This window comes from Drosophila mojavensis, unplaced genomic scaffold (genome assembly GCF_018153725.1).
Source record: "Drosophila mojavensis isolate 15081-1352.22 unplaced genomic scaffold, ASM1815372v1 contig_36, whole genome shotgun sequence".
Classification (NCBI taxonomy): domain Eukaryota; kingdom Metazoa; phylum Arthropoda; class Insecta; order Diptera; family Drosophilidae; genus Drosophila; species Drosophila mojavensis.
The window spans coordinates 11114078-11130725 of NW_025318858.1; the positions used below are offsets into that span (position 1 = coordinate 11114078).

At 34.5% G+C, this 16648-nt stretch overlaps 2 protein-coding genes across 2 annotated transcripts; both read right to left on the bottom strand.

Moving 5' to 3' along the window:
• Positions 1-724: 724 nt before the first annotated feature.
• LOC6576538 (CD63 antigen) lies at positions 725-5907 on the bottom strand. The gene is made up of 4 exons (XM_002002491.4): positions 5764-5907; positions 1904-2029; positions 1252-1830; positions 725-1180 (listed from the first exon to the last, which is right to left on the bottom strand). The coding sequence occupies exons 2-4, from the start codon at positions 1964-1966 to the stop codon at positions 1115-1117; spliced, it is 708 nt and encodes a 235-aa protein (XP_002002527.1). The 5' UTR covers positions 1967-2029; positions 5764-5907; the 3' UTR covers positions 725-1114.
• Positions 5908-6714: 807 nt separating this feature from the next.
• On the bottom strand, positions 6715-15594 carry LOC6576539 (protein dimmed). The gene is made up of 3 exons (XM_002002492.4): positions 15194-15594; positions 9948-10136; positions 6715-9848 (listed from the first exon to the last, which is right to left on the bottom strand). Exons 2-3 carry the CDS (start codon positions 10119-10121, stop codon positions 8781-8783), a joined length of 1242 nt encoding a protein of 413 aa, XP_002002528.1. The 5' UTR covers positions 10122-10136; positions 15194-15594; the 3' UTR covers positions 6715-8780.
• Positions 15595-16648: the final 1054 nt, after the last annotated feature.

Below are 16648 nucleotides of genomic sequence, written 5' to 3' on the forward strand. Positions count from 1 at the left end.
AATTGCTTGGATTTTTTTTTTTTTTTTTTTTTTTTTTTCATTTCCGATTACAGAATCTAACATTGTAATATGCATTTTTTGTTTTCAGTTTGAGAGTTGCTTTCAATAAGCACACTGCTTGAGTAATTTAATTTAAATTATCTCGATTTGAAACTGTAAATTCGCTTTCAGTTTTCTTTACTCTACTTCAGATTCTTTCTTTTTTTCAAGGATTTGCCAAGATATGTAAAATTCTCCCAAATGTCTTTTTTCGATATCTTACTTTACAATATGAATACGAATACAGATACAGTCACATAGATATTCATTGTATATATAAATTAATATACATATATATGTATATTGAGTATGTTTGTGTATTGCTAAAAATATTGCCGTGTGTGTGTGTAAAATGCAGTGTTCTGTTCATGTGTATATAATAAATTGCATCAAGGTCTACAGGATATATAAAAGAGAACAATTAGCAAATGGGTGGGTTTTCTTTAGGTTAGGGTTAGAAGTCATACACACACAGACACACGCATATTCATTGCAAAAATTGAAAATACAATTAAATGTACATTACATATCAAAACTTTTGTTTCAAGGACACTTTGTAAAATCAATTTCGAAACAGTCGGTATAAAGTGTAAATAGATGACACAGTTATGTGGTTGGATTGATATGCCTAATGGGTATGTTGCGATGGCGAGAATGGGAATGGAGTAAGTAAAAATAACTAATATAAGAAAACAATAAAACATAGGTAGATATTTATGAGATATACAAGTTGGAGTATCTTATGTATATAGAGCTCAGCGCAACTGAGCTGGGAATAACATTAACAAGTTTTCAAATATATGTGTATATATATGTATAAGCATAGTAAAAAACTAAATCTTAGAATGCTGGGCTAACATTGATTGACAAAAATTAAAGTTATGAATTTGTGAATTGAGAATGTGTTGTGATTTGTGGTTTTCTTATTGTTTGTGTATTATAATTATTATATAATATTCTCTTGAGAGACGGCAACGAGTTATATCGCATGCGTGTGACAAAACTACAGACTACACTAAGGGGATGTCTTGCTTTCTGCTTTTAAAATCGATAGATGGGATCCTCGCTACGCAGCCTAAACGTGATCGTAACTGCGGCGAAACGAACGATACAAGCAGCAGGCAAATAGTATGGTGAGCAGCTAAATAACAGAATAGAAGAGAGAAATTAGCGTAATTTAATCATAATATATATTGCATATATCTCGCTCACCTGTATGCCTGCCACAGCGAGCACCACGCCGGCCAGTATCAAAGTCTTTGAGTCGAGTATGTGTAAAAGCTTCTGCAGACAGCCCTGCTGCACGGCATGCAAGGTGGTGCACTCCTTGGCCTCGCTGAGATTGATCACCTTGCAGCAGGCCGGGGGCAAAGTCTTGTTGGGAAAGATGGGATCCCAGTCGTTGGGCCCATTTGTGCCACAGCAATCCAATTCGGTTTGCAGCAAAGTCCAGGCATCGCGATAGTCATCGCGTTCCTTATAGTTCTTCATGGTCGTATTGAATTGTGTTTCCATTAGCTGCGGCAGGCCCGAGTGCTTGATATAGCCAGCGATTCCCAGACCAATTTCCAAAAGGAATATTATAACTGCCAATATGGCGAAGCTGAGTATCATGCAGCTGTTCTCCTTCAATGCGCCACAGCAGCCCAGGAAACAGATAAATGCCACAGCGGCGCCCACAACCATCAGTATAATGGGCGCCGTCCAAATATGATCACTCACAAAGTTCGAATAATGAGCATAGTTCAGCTGCACCATTGCGCCCACCAACAGGATCAGTAGACCCGTGAGCTATATGAAGAGATATATAGAGATTTATAATGGTCTATTATTCATTTATTATCCACACTCTTTGCCAACTTACCGCAAACAGCAGATTGCAAAAGAAAGTTATATATTTGACACATGTCAAGCCGCCGGATGCCATTTTTTTTTCTTGATTTTTTATTGTTGTTGGTCAGAACCTTTCACACCGGACACCGTCTAGATACTGCAAGGAAATGGGCAAAATATTAATCAAAACAGGCAAAAAATGGTGGGGGCTAAAAAATAGAATAAAAATCAATATGTGTGTGTATGGTCAACTGCACAAAACGAAGGGGAAAGTTATTGGAGCCAACCCCCAAATCAGTGACAGACACGCAAAGCGCCTCCCCCATGACCAGCCATAACGATGTCCAAGTGTCTCTATTTGCCACTTGCCACCTGCCACCTGCCACCTGCCACCAACGTGTGCCACACCTGTGCCTAGCGTCGTCTGGCTGCGGATTAACCCTACAACAACCCTCAACGAATGTGGCCAAGTCCGTATAGAAATGAGTTCGCCTGCATTTAGCCACTTTTTCACAATGCTCTGGCCTAGTTCTTGTCGCAATCTTATTTGCTATTATATCGAATTGTTGCTCTGCCTCGCTGAATGCATTGTTTTGGTGGCAAGGACGTGATGGGCTCTCAACATTTCGCTGCATGCAACTCGCATAAAAATCAATGCAAAATGCGTGCAAAAAACCCAACAAGAGAGCGTGGAGATCTGTGCAGCTGTATGTCGATTATTAGGGAATAGAGGACGTACTAAAAGTAATTTCCAGCAAATTATTATTTTTTTTTTAATCTATTTTAAATGGGTAAAAAGGTTAATGGGTTATTGCTGACATTTATATGTTTTGCACGAAAGTAGGCGTCAACAAGCTCATGAGATATTCATATTAATCAGTGCCTCTGCACATTTTCATCTTTAACGCATAAATTTCAGAGATTTTAAATTCTTAACAGTTCAAGCGTCCTATTTATAATATCAGTTCCTTAATAGCTAAAGACTGGGTTTTTTTTTAAAGAACTAAAGCTTAACAATCTTGTATTTAGCTTCATCTTCACAATCTTTCATATTTTTTCATTAATATTCATACAAATCTATATATAGAATTGATTTATCTTAAGAATTCTCGAAGTATATATGTAAGTGCAAAATATTTCTTAAATTATATTTATATATATGTGTATATATAGATATATATGTATATGTAGAAAAATATACTGCATTCATATGTATATCAGGATACATAAATATACATATATATTTTTATTTTTATATATTTATATATATATATATTTTTTTTTTTTAATAGTAACAAGGACTTATTTTTATAGTATTACATATGGCTATTTTGTAAAAAATGCAATTTTAAAATAAGTTATATATGTTACTTTAAAAATTTTTCAACAAGCATTAATTTTATTATTAATTTTATTGTTTTTTAATTTTTAGAATGCATGTTAATAAAAAAATAAATATATAAACCTCTTTTTAGAAATTTGTGCAATTTTAGAAATTATCTATTTAGTAAACTTTTTTTTTTTATGTTCTAAATTTGATATTTAATTATATACCCGATTTCAATCTCTTTTCAAATTCCTACGTCAATGTTCATTTATACCTTAACACAATATATAAAAACGTTCACTTCTGCCCTCTAACCTTTTCTTGATAGTTAATAGAACTACGCTCACCATCAAATCCATAAAATATTTTATTTCTAGTAAATTATGTCTAAGCAAGCCATATACGTGCGTCTGTCCGTCCGCCTATTTGAACTCTCCAATTAGAATAGGTCGCAATTCCAATTAGTCGGACAACGCAATAGGCATAATTTCCCACTGCGAAGCATGAATAAACCAAACATATAGAAGGGAAACATATATATATATATATATATATATATATATATATATATCGTCTCAAAATCGATCGCCCAGAAATTGTGTCAGCGGCGGGTGGAAGTGAAGTGGTTAATAAAGCTGAACATTTGGGGGATTGATTGAATTAGTTTCTATGAAGAGAACAGAGCACGAAGTGAAAAGGTTCAGCTGTTCGGCAATCTACCTGCTGCTGCTACTGACGCAGGTAAACAGGACAATAGAAGGCGTCGTAGGAAAAAAATACCCTGTCAATAATTTGTGGACGTGTTGGAATTGCACAGTGGTTTGAGTGTAACAAACATGAGTTACATATATAATTATTATATGTTCTCATTTTCGGGATATGACTTTGTAAATGAGTTTTACCATTAGAGATTTGAATTTTCATATGTAAGATTATTCAAAACAAATGATTTTATATAATATATATCAAGATTTATTTTTTATTAAAATAATATATTCCTTTTCTCCATATCTATTCAAAATTTTCTTTTTATTTCAATTTTATGTATATGTATATAATAAAATATTTTACAAGAATATAACAAAAATACCGAAATAAAAAAATATATATATTTATATTCCAAGAATATACGAAACTAATTAAAAGTGTTTAAGGAATTCTAAAAATAAATTAATCATTTTCATTTATCATATCATCATATCAATAGAGTGAATTTGGTTTGAAACAACATGAGCTATTAAGAGCTCATAGCTTGATCGTACAAACAGTTCAATGATCTAGATAAATTAAAGGAAAGTATATTTTTGTATATGTCAATTTGCGTTGCATTTATTCCTAACATGAAGTAATATTAAAATTGCAATGTTTTTAAGCAAACTCTAAGAAGTATGAATTCCCAAGTTCTATTAAATTTGATTACAAAAGTTCATTTTTTTCTATTTCTGGTTTGGTATTACAATTTGTCTCTTTAGGTATTACGTTTAGTCAAAGATATTTTATATGTACACACGTATGTCAATATATGTATATATAAAGAGACAAATTACAATCCCAAACCAAAAATAAAAATTAAGTTAAATAATAATATTTAATAAGATCTTGACACACTGTAGAATAATTGTTGTTGTCGAGTTTATAATAAAATGGGATACTTTGTTGGGGTCAGTGGGCTGCGATGTTGAAGCAAATGTACAAAAAAGAATAGTATGTATATATGTAGACATATATATACGTATGCGTGCATGTCAACAAAAACAACAAATACACACAGGTGGGTTGCGTGCCATCAGCTAATTCCGGAAATTTACCTATAGACATGGCTAACGGGTATTAAACAGGAGCAGACAAGCTGACCACTGTGCGTGCGTGTGTGTGTGAATGAGTGTGTGCGTGTGTATGTGTGTGTATGTATGCGTGGGAGCTTTTGATTAGATTTCAAAATTAAAACGTAATAGAGGAAAGTGTTAACAACTGTAAAACTGCAATGGTAACAACAACAACAAGCGAATTGGAGCGGAGTGTGACCAAATGCCAATTGCAACGACTGCCGACAGAGGTTAACAAACTGTAACGAACTCAAGCGGCAAATCCAAACGCATACATACATACAAACACACACACGCCTATATATACACCTTGAAATGCAGACATCGGTATGCGTGTAGAGGAATTTTTGATCAGCATCAAATGCAACTATTGGTTGCTTTTGTTTTTATTTTTATTATGTTGTGTACCTGTGTTCCTCTTAATATAACTAGTTTCCCACAGGAACATACATAAATGCATATATACGTATACATGTGTGCGCGTGTGTGTGTACAGACTCAAATGAATCTGGCAGCGTCTTGAGAAAAAGCATAAAAGAAGAGCAGCAAACAAAAGACCAGCTAAGTAGAACGGAAGCAGGCAGTGAACCTGAAAAATAGAAATAACTGCACTCCACCAGCTAGCTACCTCTGGCGCTTTACCTAATTTCTACACACACACACATAAACACTGGCACATACGCTTATCTACTATTCTTAGTTCGTCACAGAAAATTACTTTTAAATTTGTATACTCACTTTGGCTTGCAATTAACTAATCACAATTCTGTAGTTTGTCTACTTTTCAAAAAAGCGCTTTTATATATGTTGATTTGTTTCCTTTACCCGACAGGTTATCTCGCGTTGTTATAGTCGCAAGGCGCAAAAACATAATGCAAAGGCAAACTCAAAATCTTGTTTTGGTTATTGCTGTGGAGCGCATTGCGCAGGTCCGTTACTCGGTGTCAGCTGCAAAGAGCACATCACAGAGAGCGGTTTTAATGCCAGAGAGAGAGAGAGAAAGAGAGCGGGCGCGTTTATCACATACTCGATAGACTCAACCAAATTGTTGTTTATGGCTGTGCAATGAAGTCAATTAACTTTATAAATATAATATATAGCAAAATTTGTAATATAATATTTAAATAACAAATATATAGCGCATTCCAATAATACATTTACATCCGTTATTATTAAAAAATTCAAATTGTGGCGGCTGTCGATAGCTTGAAACTTTTAGCTTTCACACTGATATTGCATTGTACGTATTTTCAACTGTCTGGCAGCGCTGCTGCTCACGATATTTTCAAATGTGTCGATAGTTTCGTTGTGCTCGCGGCCAAAGCGCAGGCCAAATATTTTTTTATTAGATTTATATTTTATAAATTCATTTATTTATTACGTTTAATTAAGTACGGTTTCATTGTTGATCAGCTCGCTGATATTATAGGGCGCGTGCTTTTGTAAGATAATGTTAAAACGCTGTTAAAAAATGATGCAATTTGTTGCCTGCAATCGAAAGATCAAAACAAAAACGAAAATGAAGCTGAAGCTGAAGAGAAGAGCAGTAAACTGTAAACTAGATCAATTTTTGCGTCATCCACAGGTACATATGCCAAATTTAATTTTATGAAACTTACCTTATGGAAACCGTTGATCACAATTGAAGAATACTACTAATTTTTTAATGAATAATGCGACTTTTGTTTTCAAATATTTGAAATACATGCAATTATTTCATGACTTTATTAAATAAACTTGAATTATTTAGGCTCAGTTAGATATCATTAATGCTCTATACAGTGTTGATACATAAATTTAACTGGAATATATGCACATACATATATACCAATTACAGATTTATATAGAATTGTGTGTATATATGTATATGTATGTAGGTACATACATATATGTACATATTTATGTACGTGCAAGTACGTCCTAATATTTTCTTGTACACACCAAATGCTCATTTAGACCAAATCCTTAACATTACAATACATATAAATTGAAACTAACAGAAGTATTTCAAGTATTCTTTCACAATATTTCTTTATTTTATAAATTGTATTTTATTTGATTTATAATAGACATAGCTTAATAATTCACTACACAACTAAACTACTCGCCTATATTGCATTTTTTTTATACCTTGAACCCATTGAAAATAGGAAATCAGGGTATACTGGGTTTGTTAAAGTTTGTTTTACTGATTTTGACTAGAAGAACTCGTTCAATTTCCGTTGTTTTTGTTTGTTTTTCGAAATACAGCCCTGTTTGTCCGCTTGTCTACAAATAAATATCGATATCGTTTCGTATTAGACTTACAACTACATGGAATTCGAAGTCGAAAAACCAACTAAAGTTGAGCATTTGAGCAGCTCTCTCCAAATCCCATTTAACTTGACTAAATCTTGACTAATCAAACATAATCAACAAGCTTAAGTTGACATCCACCCTAAATACTATTTTTCACTTAATTATTGCTAAGTCCCACATACACACACCACCCATTGGGCACCGTTATTTTCATTAGTGTTTACCGTACGCACGTCATCTATGCGCCGTCTCTTTCTAACCTGCGACGCGACGCACCAACGGAAGTGTGCCAATTTCAATGGGTCCGCTATCAACGGTTTTAGTGTGTTAATTGCTGTGCCCAGCCCCCTGCTCTGCTCCTGCTGCTGCTCCTGCCGCATTGCCACCCCCGCCAATGTTGGCTATTCCAACAACACTAAATTTCAAGTGCATTAAAAGGATCATGGGTGGTAAATTAACTAAGCGACGCGTCGCTCTAGCTGTTCCATTCCTGGCGTCGCATTGGGTCGCCATTGTGGCATCATTCTACATCTACTTAACACGTCCCCAACCTACAGTCATTTAGCGTTAATTGATGCTGCGCCTTTGTTGTTGCTATTGCTGCCAATTGTTAATGCGTAAATATATAGATATTGGTATATATACATATATAGAAATATATGAGCTACGTATTTCCTGTTTCATTCACACGTTTCAGTTTTGCTATGCTAATCAACTTTGTTTGTTTCATTTATTTTTCGTGTTGCATTCGTCCGTTTCTGTTGCGTTTTTAATCTGAGCTACATTTCTAAATAATATTTATTACATTTAAGCTTAAAGTATTACATATATATAGGTATATATAATATATTATAATATATTATTGTATATTAACAACTTTGAATAATTGCGTATGTATTTGAAATTTGCACCACAACGGTCGGCTTTGTTATTGGCATTACTATTATTATTATAATTTTTTTTTTTTTTTTTTTAATTTTACAAAGTTTTTATTTTTGCAACTTAATAAAACAAAACACCTATTATTGAGGTTTTTTGAACAAGTCCAAAAATCTTCTGGAAATACTCAAATTAACATCATGTTAAAACGCATGCTAACTTTTACAGTTGTATTCAAACCAAGAATTTAGTGTTGCTATGTTTAACAGCATTTTGAGCAGTTTTTACTTGAACTTGACCGCTAGTTAAGATTCAATAACCCGCTCTTTGACTTGACTTAAAGCTGTTGCTCCCTTTGAAGTCATGCTGTTTTTGTATACTATTTACTCTGGCTTGTTGCTTAAACGTTTTTTTTTTTTTTTTTTTGACATAATTAATATTTTACATAATTATTTTCAATTAATTATTTATATAATCCCATTGTTTAATTTTGGATATAATATATGCTATAAATTCTATTTTGTGAACTTATATCCATTTTACCACAGACCTACATAATTAGCCCCATTCCCGGTTGTTTAGAGAAACTCCCGAAAGGGCTCATCGAAATTATCATTGACATCGGGAAACACGCCCACGCCCCCAGACACGCCCACATTGCCGGAGCCACCCACAGCGACAGCGACAGCAACGCCACCCACATTTAAAGTGGTGCCACCATTGAGTATGAGCGTAGGTTGCTGCGGCGGCTGTTGCTGTTGCTGCTGCTGTTGTGGCAGCAACATGTTGTTGCCTAGATGCGCATGTGAGTGCAACATTTGCGGCTGTTGGGCATGATGATGGTGTGGCAAATGCTGTTGCTGCTGTTGCTGTTGCTGCTGTTGTTGCTGTTGCTGTTGTTGCTGCTGCTGTTGCTGCTGCTGATGCTGGTCGGCGTGCATGTGCATGGGCAGAGGTTGCATGGCATTGGCGCTCGTTGCTGCACTCAGCAGACTGCCATCGCTGGCAGCGAGTAGCGCACAGTCGTAGGCACCGCCGCCACCGCCTGCGCCTGCGGCAGTAGTCAGAGCATCGTCAAAGCACAAGCCATTGCTGGCGCCAGTGGCAGCAGCGACCACATTGCTGTCGGCTGTCAAATTCGTCAGCAGCACGCCGCCAACAGCGCCGGCATTCAGCTCCATGGCGGCGGCTTCCTCATTGCGCTTCGAGAGTATAATGTGCGTCAGATTGATAATGTAATTCTTGGCCAGCGTCAGGGTCTCGATTTTGGACAGACGTCGCTCCATTTCCACGTGCGGAATGACCTCGCGCAACGATTGAAATGCATCGTTCAGGCTGTGCATGCGCATGCGTTCCCGTTCGTTCGACTCGAGTCGGCGTAGATTTCGCTCTTTGGCATTTAAAGCGCCTTTGCGGCGACGAGTGTTGTTGTTGTTGTTGCTGCTGCCATTGGCCGTTAGATTGCCGCCATTCTGCTGCCGTCCGCGACTCGAGGGACGCTGTCCGCCCAGCGCGGGGCCCAGCTGATTGCTGCTGTTGTTGTTGGTGCTGCTGCCGCCGCCGTTGCTGCTGCCACCGCCGCCGCTCGTGTCGTCGCTCTGCGAACTGGAATCGGTCATCTCCAGATCGTAGGTGTTATTGCTTAGCTGTGGAACAGTTGCAATAGCAACAATTTGCAATCCATTTAGCCCTTGTATTTGATTTCGTTTATCTTTCTCCATTTCATATGTTTTATTTTTACTTACCTGTGAGGTGCGTCGTGTGGCGCGTCGTACAGGTCTGGAGCTGCGCTCCACAGACTCCGGCGAGAGACCATTGTGGCCATCGGTGTTGTAGTTGTTGTTGTTGTGCTGCAACTGCTGCTGCAACTGCATGAAATCGTGACTGCCCATCAGCTCGGTGAGTTGAGTGGCGTCCATTGTGTCAATAAAGTACTGTAAAGGAAGGAAATATTGTGAGCAATTAATAATTCATATTACATACATACATATATATATATATATATATATCTTGATCTGTGTGCAGAATAAAATAAATAAAAAAAGAAATTATACCTAATTACAAAATTACAAAATATCTCATTAATAGTAAAGTGAATAAATAAATTAATGAATAAATCTGACCAATCTAATCTTTTCAACAAAATAAATTAAATATTTGTAGACAATAATTTTAGCAGCTATCTTAAAATAATCCCCCTAAAATTTTACACAGCTACTTCTTGCTGTGCCACACATTAGAACCTATAGCATATTCGGAAGTACTATAAGTAATGCTATCGGATAGCACTCCTGTTTAAATTGCCACTATTGGTATGCCAATAAATTAAAAAATTATCTAGAATCAAACAAAAAAAAAAAAAAAAAAAAAAAACTTTCTGATTTGAAGAAAGTAAGAACTGAATTACTCATAAAAATTAATTTATTTTTGACGGTTTTATTAATACGCATCGGCCTCTCGTAAAATTAGTATCTGCTATGTAGGTTGCAAACATTTTATAAATATAGTTTATTTAAACTGGAAATATTGAAAAGCTATAAAAAAAAAAATAAATTTAAATTAATTTGATGAACCATGCTTAAAAAATTTGCATATATATTTTTTATTTTCTAGTTTTTATATATTTAGGATTAACTATTGTCTACATTGCCTGCATTGTCTAAAACTCTATCAATAACATTAACTTAGTTTAGAGTTGTGTAAATTTAATTCTACAGTTGTCTATTTCCACTTTATAAATAGTTATAATATTGCTGTACTATAAATAGCTATAATATTGCATATCTGCATATCGAATTATCGATTTCAACTGCGACATATCAAATGCCTATGCCAATACATTTACATTTACTCGTTATATTTTTTGTAGATTTACTATTGAGCTGACAGTAATTGGTTAACTGGTTTGACATCACGTAGTATTTATGTTTGATGTTGTTTATGTCTGTCAATTTTATGTGCTCAATCTCAACTTATTAGAATTGCTTTCCTCTCAATCGTAATAATAGACACTTCGTCATATTTTTTTTTTTTTCTTATCTAAAATCGATATCAACTATTAATGCACGTGACATTATCAGCATTTGCCATCCGGCTTGGTTATACTATGACCCGGTAATTGTTGTTGTTTAATCGATAACGTATATGATTCTTATATCACCATGATTCATATATATTAATCGATAATTATATATAAATATGAATGTTATGCAAGTTTTCTGATTAATCGATTTCGTCTTGGATGCTATTGTTTTACACGATAACAGTTTATATATTTTGTTTGCATTTATCGATTATGTAGTCATTCATTTAATCGATTTATTTAGCATATTAATGTGTGTTGATCGATCATCAATTTGATCGATTGCTCATCGTTATATGATAGACATTAATTGCGTTTAGGCTACTAAGAAAGTCTATATATTTTATTTTATGTGTTATATCCAGCGAATTACATCGATTTGTTCAACTTATTTATTTACAAGCATGCATAAAATATATATTAGTTAATTAAAATTTTAAATTTATGAAACTTTTCGTATATTTTTACTGATATTTAAAAAAAACTTTCGTGCAAACTAATAAAAAATTAAATAAAATTTCTATAAATCGATCATCAACAATTTAATCGATAATTATTGCAATCAGCTAATTCTGAGCTCTTAATTTTCAAGAATTGGAATACTTACAATCTATTAACAATTGTTTAGCTGAGTTATTATGAAACACGTGTAGGACCAGAGCCAGGATATACGCAATGCATTGCATTGTAGTTGATTTCTAAATGCGGCGAGAGCAAACGCTTTGCTCTTTTTGTGTAGGTAGGGGGATGGTTCGGCGGGGTGCGATCCAAACAACTGAGCCGCTGAGTGTTGGCGGCGTTGTTATGGTTATGCCCTTTGGCATTGAAGCATTTGACCGGAACAGCGTGCAGCATTTAAAGCGTTGACTTGTTGAACAACGGAGAACGGACAACGACATGGTCATGGATATGGGTATGGATGGCAAGCAGTGTAAGAAAGCGGGGTAGCAAAAAGGGCGAAAGTCAGTGGGGCGAGGTGGGTCAGGGGGGACGTAACAGAAAACGCGCACTTTGCGGCGCGTTTCTTTTGTCGCCTGTCCGACTGGCAGCTGCGACTGTGTCGCTATTATTGAACTGCATGTTGTGGCAAGCTCCTTGGGCCTTTGGACTCTTTAATAGAAATGCTGCAAGAAATTAAAACACAACACAACAGCAGCATCAAAAACAACAGCAACAACAACAACAACAAGAACAGCATTAACATCAACAGCAACGAGCTGCTCACAGCGTTTGTAATGGGTATAAGGTTATAGGATTACATTCCCAGCGATTGTGCGCTGATGTTATATAATGGCTTTTAGTTATAAAAAACGGAAAAAATGGGACACTAGCTACTAGCCGAATAGGATATATCCTTTAAGATTTATTTATTTACTAGAGATTTGTATTAAAGGAAATTAAGAATTAAGCAACTGTTGATAAAGGATTTAAATGATTTCGTATATTTATTGTACATGTATAATATGTTTGTATGCCTTATTGTACTCTAAATAAATTTATTAACATTCTTAAGTTAATCTTTAGTTGATGTCAAAAATTATATTTTAAATGAATTTTACATGTTAGATGAATTATTATATAATTATATAAACGAATTTCTTTTTTTTTTTTTTTTTTTGAATTGACAGAGTATTGCCATAATATACATATATATCAACAAAATGACTTCTAATAGATATATACTTTTATTATTAATGTTTTATTTATTTTTATTTTTTTTTTAATATATTTATTGTTTTTTTTTTTTTATTTTTTTTTTTATTTTACAAAGATTTTTTTAATAGATTTCATTATTCCCAAACAAAATATTACCTACATTTCAAGAGCAATATCAGAATTGTGTATTATAGTGAAAAGAAACCTAATATAAAAATATATAAAAATTAATTACAAATGTATTTTAAATAATTTAAATTGTTATATAATATTGATTTGTACTTAAGGAAAAAGTATACATTTTTAATTGAAGAACTAGAGTCTGTCAACTTTAGTAAAGGATTTGTTTGTTTTATATATATATATATAATTTTTATATATTTTTATTTATTTATTTTTTGTTATAATTATTTTGAAGTGCAGAATATGGGCACTCTAGTATACAGTTACTAGTTACTACTACTAATTTTTTTGTATTTATTTACCCGTAATAATCCGTTGATTATTTGATAGTAGGAACTTTTCAAATGCTGTTAGATCCAATTTCCGATTTGCCGTGCCTCCAAATTATTTTTGGGATATTGTGTTATTGTAGAAGACTATTACATTAACTCTTGTGCTGGGTCACTATATATTCGAATCTGACTATATAGCTAGCATAGCTCAAATTCTTAGTTCTTTTGCACCTAAGTGTTTAGCATAAGACACGTATTTTCATGTACATCTATCTCTATAACAATTTATCCACAAATCTTTAGAATCTTTAAATCCGCTTGTTTGTCACATATTCGCTATTAAATTCATATCATCCCACTTAGAAGAACAACATATAATACCATCAACAAAAATTCATTTTATATGAACCTCTGCTCTGAGTTGATCCAATGTTGTACACAGTTGCATTATTCGACAATGAGTAGCCGATTTGTTGACGCCATGCAACATGTTGCAGTTACCCGTTACAGCTACCAGTTTCCAGTTACCATTTGCCGCTGCTGTTGACACTGAAACTGCGGTAGATTTTATGCAGCTTTGTCTGACAAACGTCTTTAAGGAGCAGCCAGCCAGCACCTGCGCTTGTGTAATATTTATTATGCTCTCTATTAAATAAGTGAAGCATACATTTCTGCGACAATATTCTTACTGTTGCTGTTCTTGCCGTTGTTGTTGTAGTTTTTGTTGTTGTTGTTGGTTTTTGTGGAATAAAAGGTCGTTGCTAGCTTTATAAAACAATGTCGAGCTGCATTTGACAAGCAAAGCGAAAAAATGAAACTTTTCCTCTTACGCATTTGTCAAGGAGTAGGTCAAGCAAATGGTGGAAATTACAAATTTGTTTGAATTTAAACGGGTGTTATTTGGATATTGGATAATATTACACTTTCAAATTATACTCTTGATTTGATTATTTCTGACTTTTTCTGGTTTTCCTTGTTATATCCATTCTAAGTGATATGAGCATATTGGTTTTGAGTAATGTCCATCTCGCTGTCCGACCATCTGTCTCCATTAAAGTAAACCATTTTGACCCTATTGAAGCTAGATACTTGAAATTTGTAATAGATACTCGGAAGGACAGTTGAAAATTATTGAGATATAAGAGATTGAGATATTTTCCACAGTTTTAGAGTTTGCAACGTACAACTTGACATAAATAATATATTTCGGATGAAGATTGTGCCCAGAATCCCTCGAGCTCCAGTAAAACAAAATATATATATTTGTTTAATGAAAGTTGTGTTTTTATTAGTATGATCTCTATTATATATTTAGTTGTTTTGTTTTTTTAAAAAAGGTATTTTATAAATATTATTTCTTAATTTTGTTTAGTAAACTGAATTAAATTTCAAATTGAAATATATTGCATAATGCCGATTAAACTAAAATTGAATCAAGTTGAATTTATATATTTATTTTAATAGATTCCATAATTTTCATTTACATAATTTACATACTTTTCATTCAGAGTAGTTCAGATAAAATTAAAAAAAATTGAAAAATCCTAAATTTTTGCTTAATTTCCCCTAAATCTCTGTTAAATGAATTTTTCCTTCTGATGAAATTTTGACCACTAAAACACAAAACGTAAAAATAAATATAAATATAATAAATAATATAAAATATAATATAATTATTCTAATTATAGTTCTTAATAATTTTTCCTTCTTAAATTTAATAAATTCAACAAATTAAATAATTATAAAAATGTTTACATAATGTGGAAATTAATCAATTTTTGTTTCTCATTCTACTTACATTCAACTGAATTTCAATATTGTTATTGACTATATGAATCGATAATTATATACAATTCGTGCACAACTGAGTGGAATAATCACAATTTTCATCAACTTTAGGAAATATGCGTATCAAACATTTTCCCAATCATCTTGGCCATATTCACAAACACATTTCACTGAATAATTTTGCATTTTATATGCATATTTTTCTCAAATTGCTTGCTTGCGCCTGCAAATTATATAGAATTTCTGATATCTCTTAATATATATATTAGGTGTATATTTGAAAAATTGTGCTATTTTTTCTTTTAATTCGAAACAAAGTCACTCGCGACGACCAAATTGCGTTGAATCCGTTGATAAACTGAGCACCGGAAACGCGTTGACGTCGACTGCCACTTGTGGAATGGAAGCGACGAGCCGAGCCGAGCCGAGCGCAAGCCAAAGCCAAAGCCAGAAGACGAATCACGAGCCTGCCCGGCACGAGGTCGAGGCGAACTTGTTGCGGCGCCAGTTCGTGTGCGTCTGTGTGTCGTGTGTGTGTGTGCTTGTGTGCCGCGAAGGGAGACAGCCATACGACGCACGATGGCTGGCGAATCGAGACCTTTTAATTTCGCTCAACAAAAGTTTTGAGCGCAATGCGTGAGTGAGCTAGCGTCTGTGCAATTGAGTGATGGTAAGCTGAGGGCAAAGCCAAAGTGCTGGCATGCAGGAGCTTGAGTGAAATGGAATGTGAGTGCAATTGGGCTCATGGGTGAGTGCTGTGAGTGGCCTGTAGCGCCCCCTGTTGTTCTTGTTGTTCTTGTTACTGCATTGTTCTCCCTTATCACGTTACTCATACGCATCACACACATGCACACACACACCAGGGGGTGGCTTATGTTGTTGTTGTTCCTTTTGGAGTTGGAGTCATGCACACCACGTGCTGCGACCCCCAACTCCAGTGGGCGGAGGGTGGACGGTCGGTCGAAGTGGGCCATTGACGTTCTGATTAGCATCATTGACGTACGCTACTCGCTCGCTCTCTCCCTCTCACTGTCTCACTCACACTCACACACTCACACACTCACTGACGCTCTGGACCGACTCCATGTGCTGACTGAGTGACTGTGGCAGAGTCTACACTGTTATTATGTATTATTATCGTCTGTTTGTCTACGCTTTTGTTGTTGTTGTTGTTGCTTATCACTGTGCTTATGTCCTTATCGAAAGGGTTTTACCGCTGATAAACTATTGTCGAGATAATAATAAAATGTTGCCAAAGAGTTTCGGTTAGTTGAAAGTTGGCCTTTATTTTACTTTTCTGTTTTTTTCCTACAGCTATTTATATTTTGTCTTTTATGCAATTGATGAACATGTCGGAAGGACTTTTAAAGGCGTGCCTTTGTGTGTGGACTGTATAGTTTTTTATTGGACTTGTAGAAATATATTTTGTATGTCATGTATGTGCTAAGAATATATTTTATGCAAT

Coding starts and splice junctions, on each gene's coding strand:
- LOC6576538 (XM_002002491.4), bottom strand. CDS start 1,966: ATGGCATCCGGCGGCTTGACATGTGTCAAATATATAACTTTCTTTTGC. Junction 1,831..1,903: donor TTTGCAATCTGCTGTTTGCG/GTAAGTTGGCAA, acceptor CTCTTCATATAG/CTCACGGGTCTACTGATCCT. Junction 1,181..1,251: donor TCGCTGTGGCAGGCATACAG/GTGAGCGAGATA, acceptor TCTGTTATTTAG/CTGCTCACCATACTATTTGC.
- LOC6576539 (XM_002002492.4), bottom strand. CDS start 10,121: ATGGACGCCACTCAACTCACCGAGCTGATGGGCAGTCACGATTTCATG. Junction 9,849..9,947: donor CCACACGACGCACCTCACAG/GTAAGTAAAAAT, acceptor ACTGTTCCACAG/CTAAGCAATAACACCTACGA.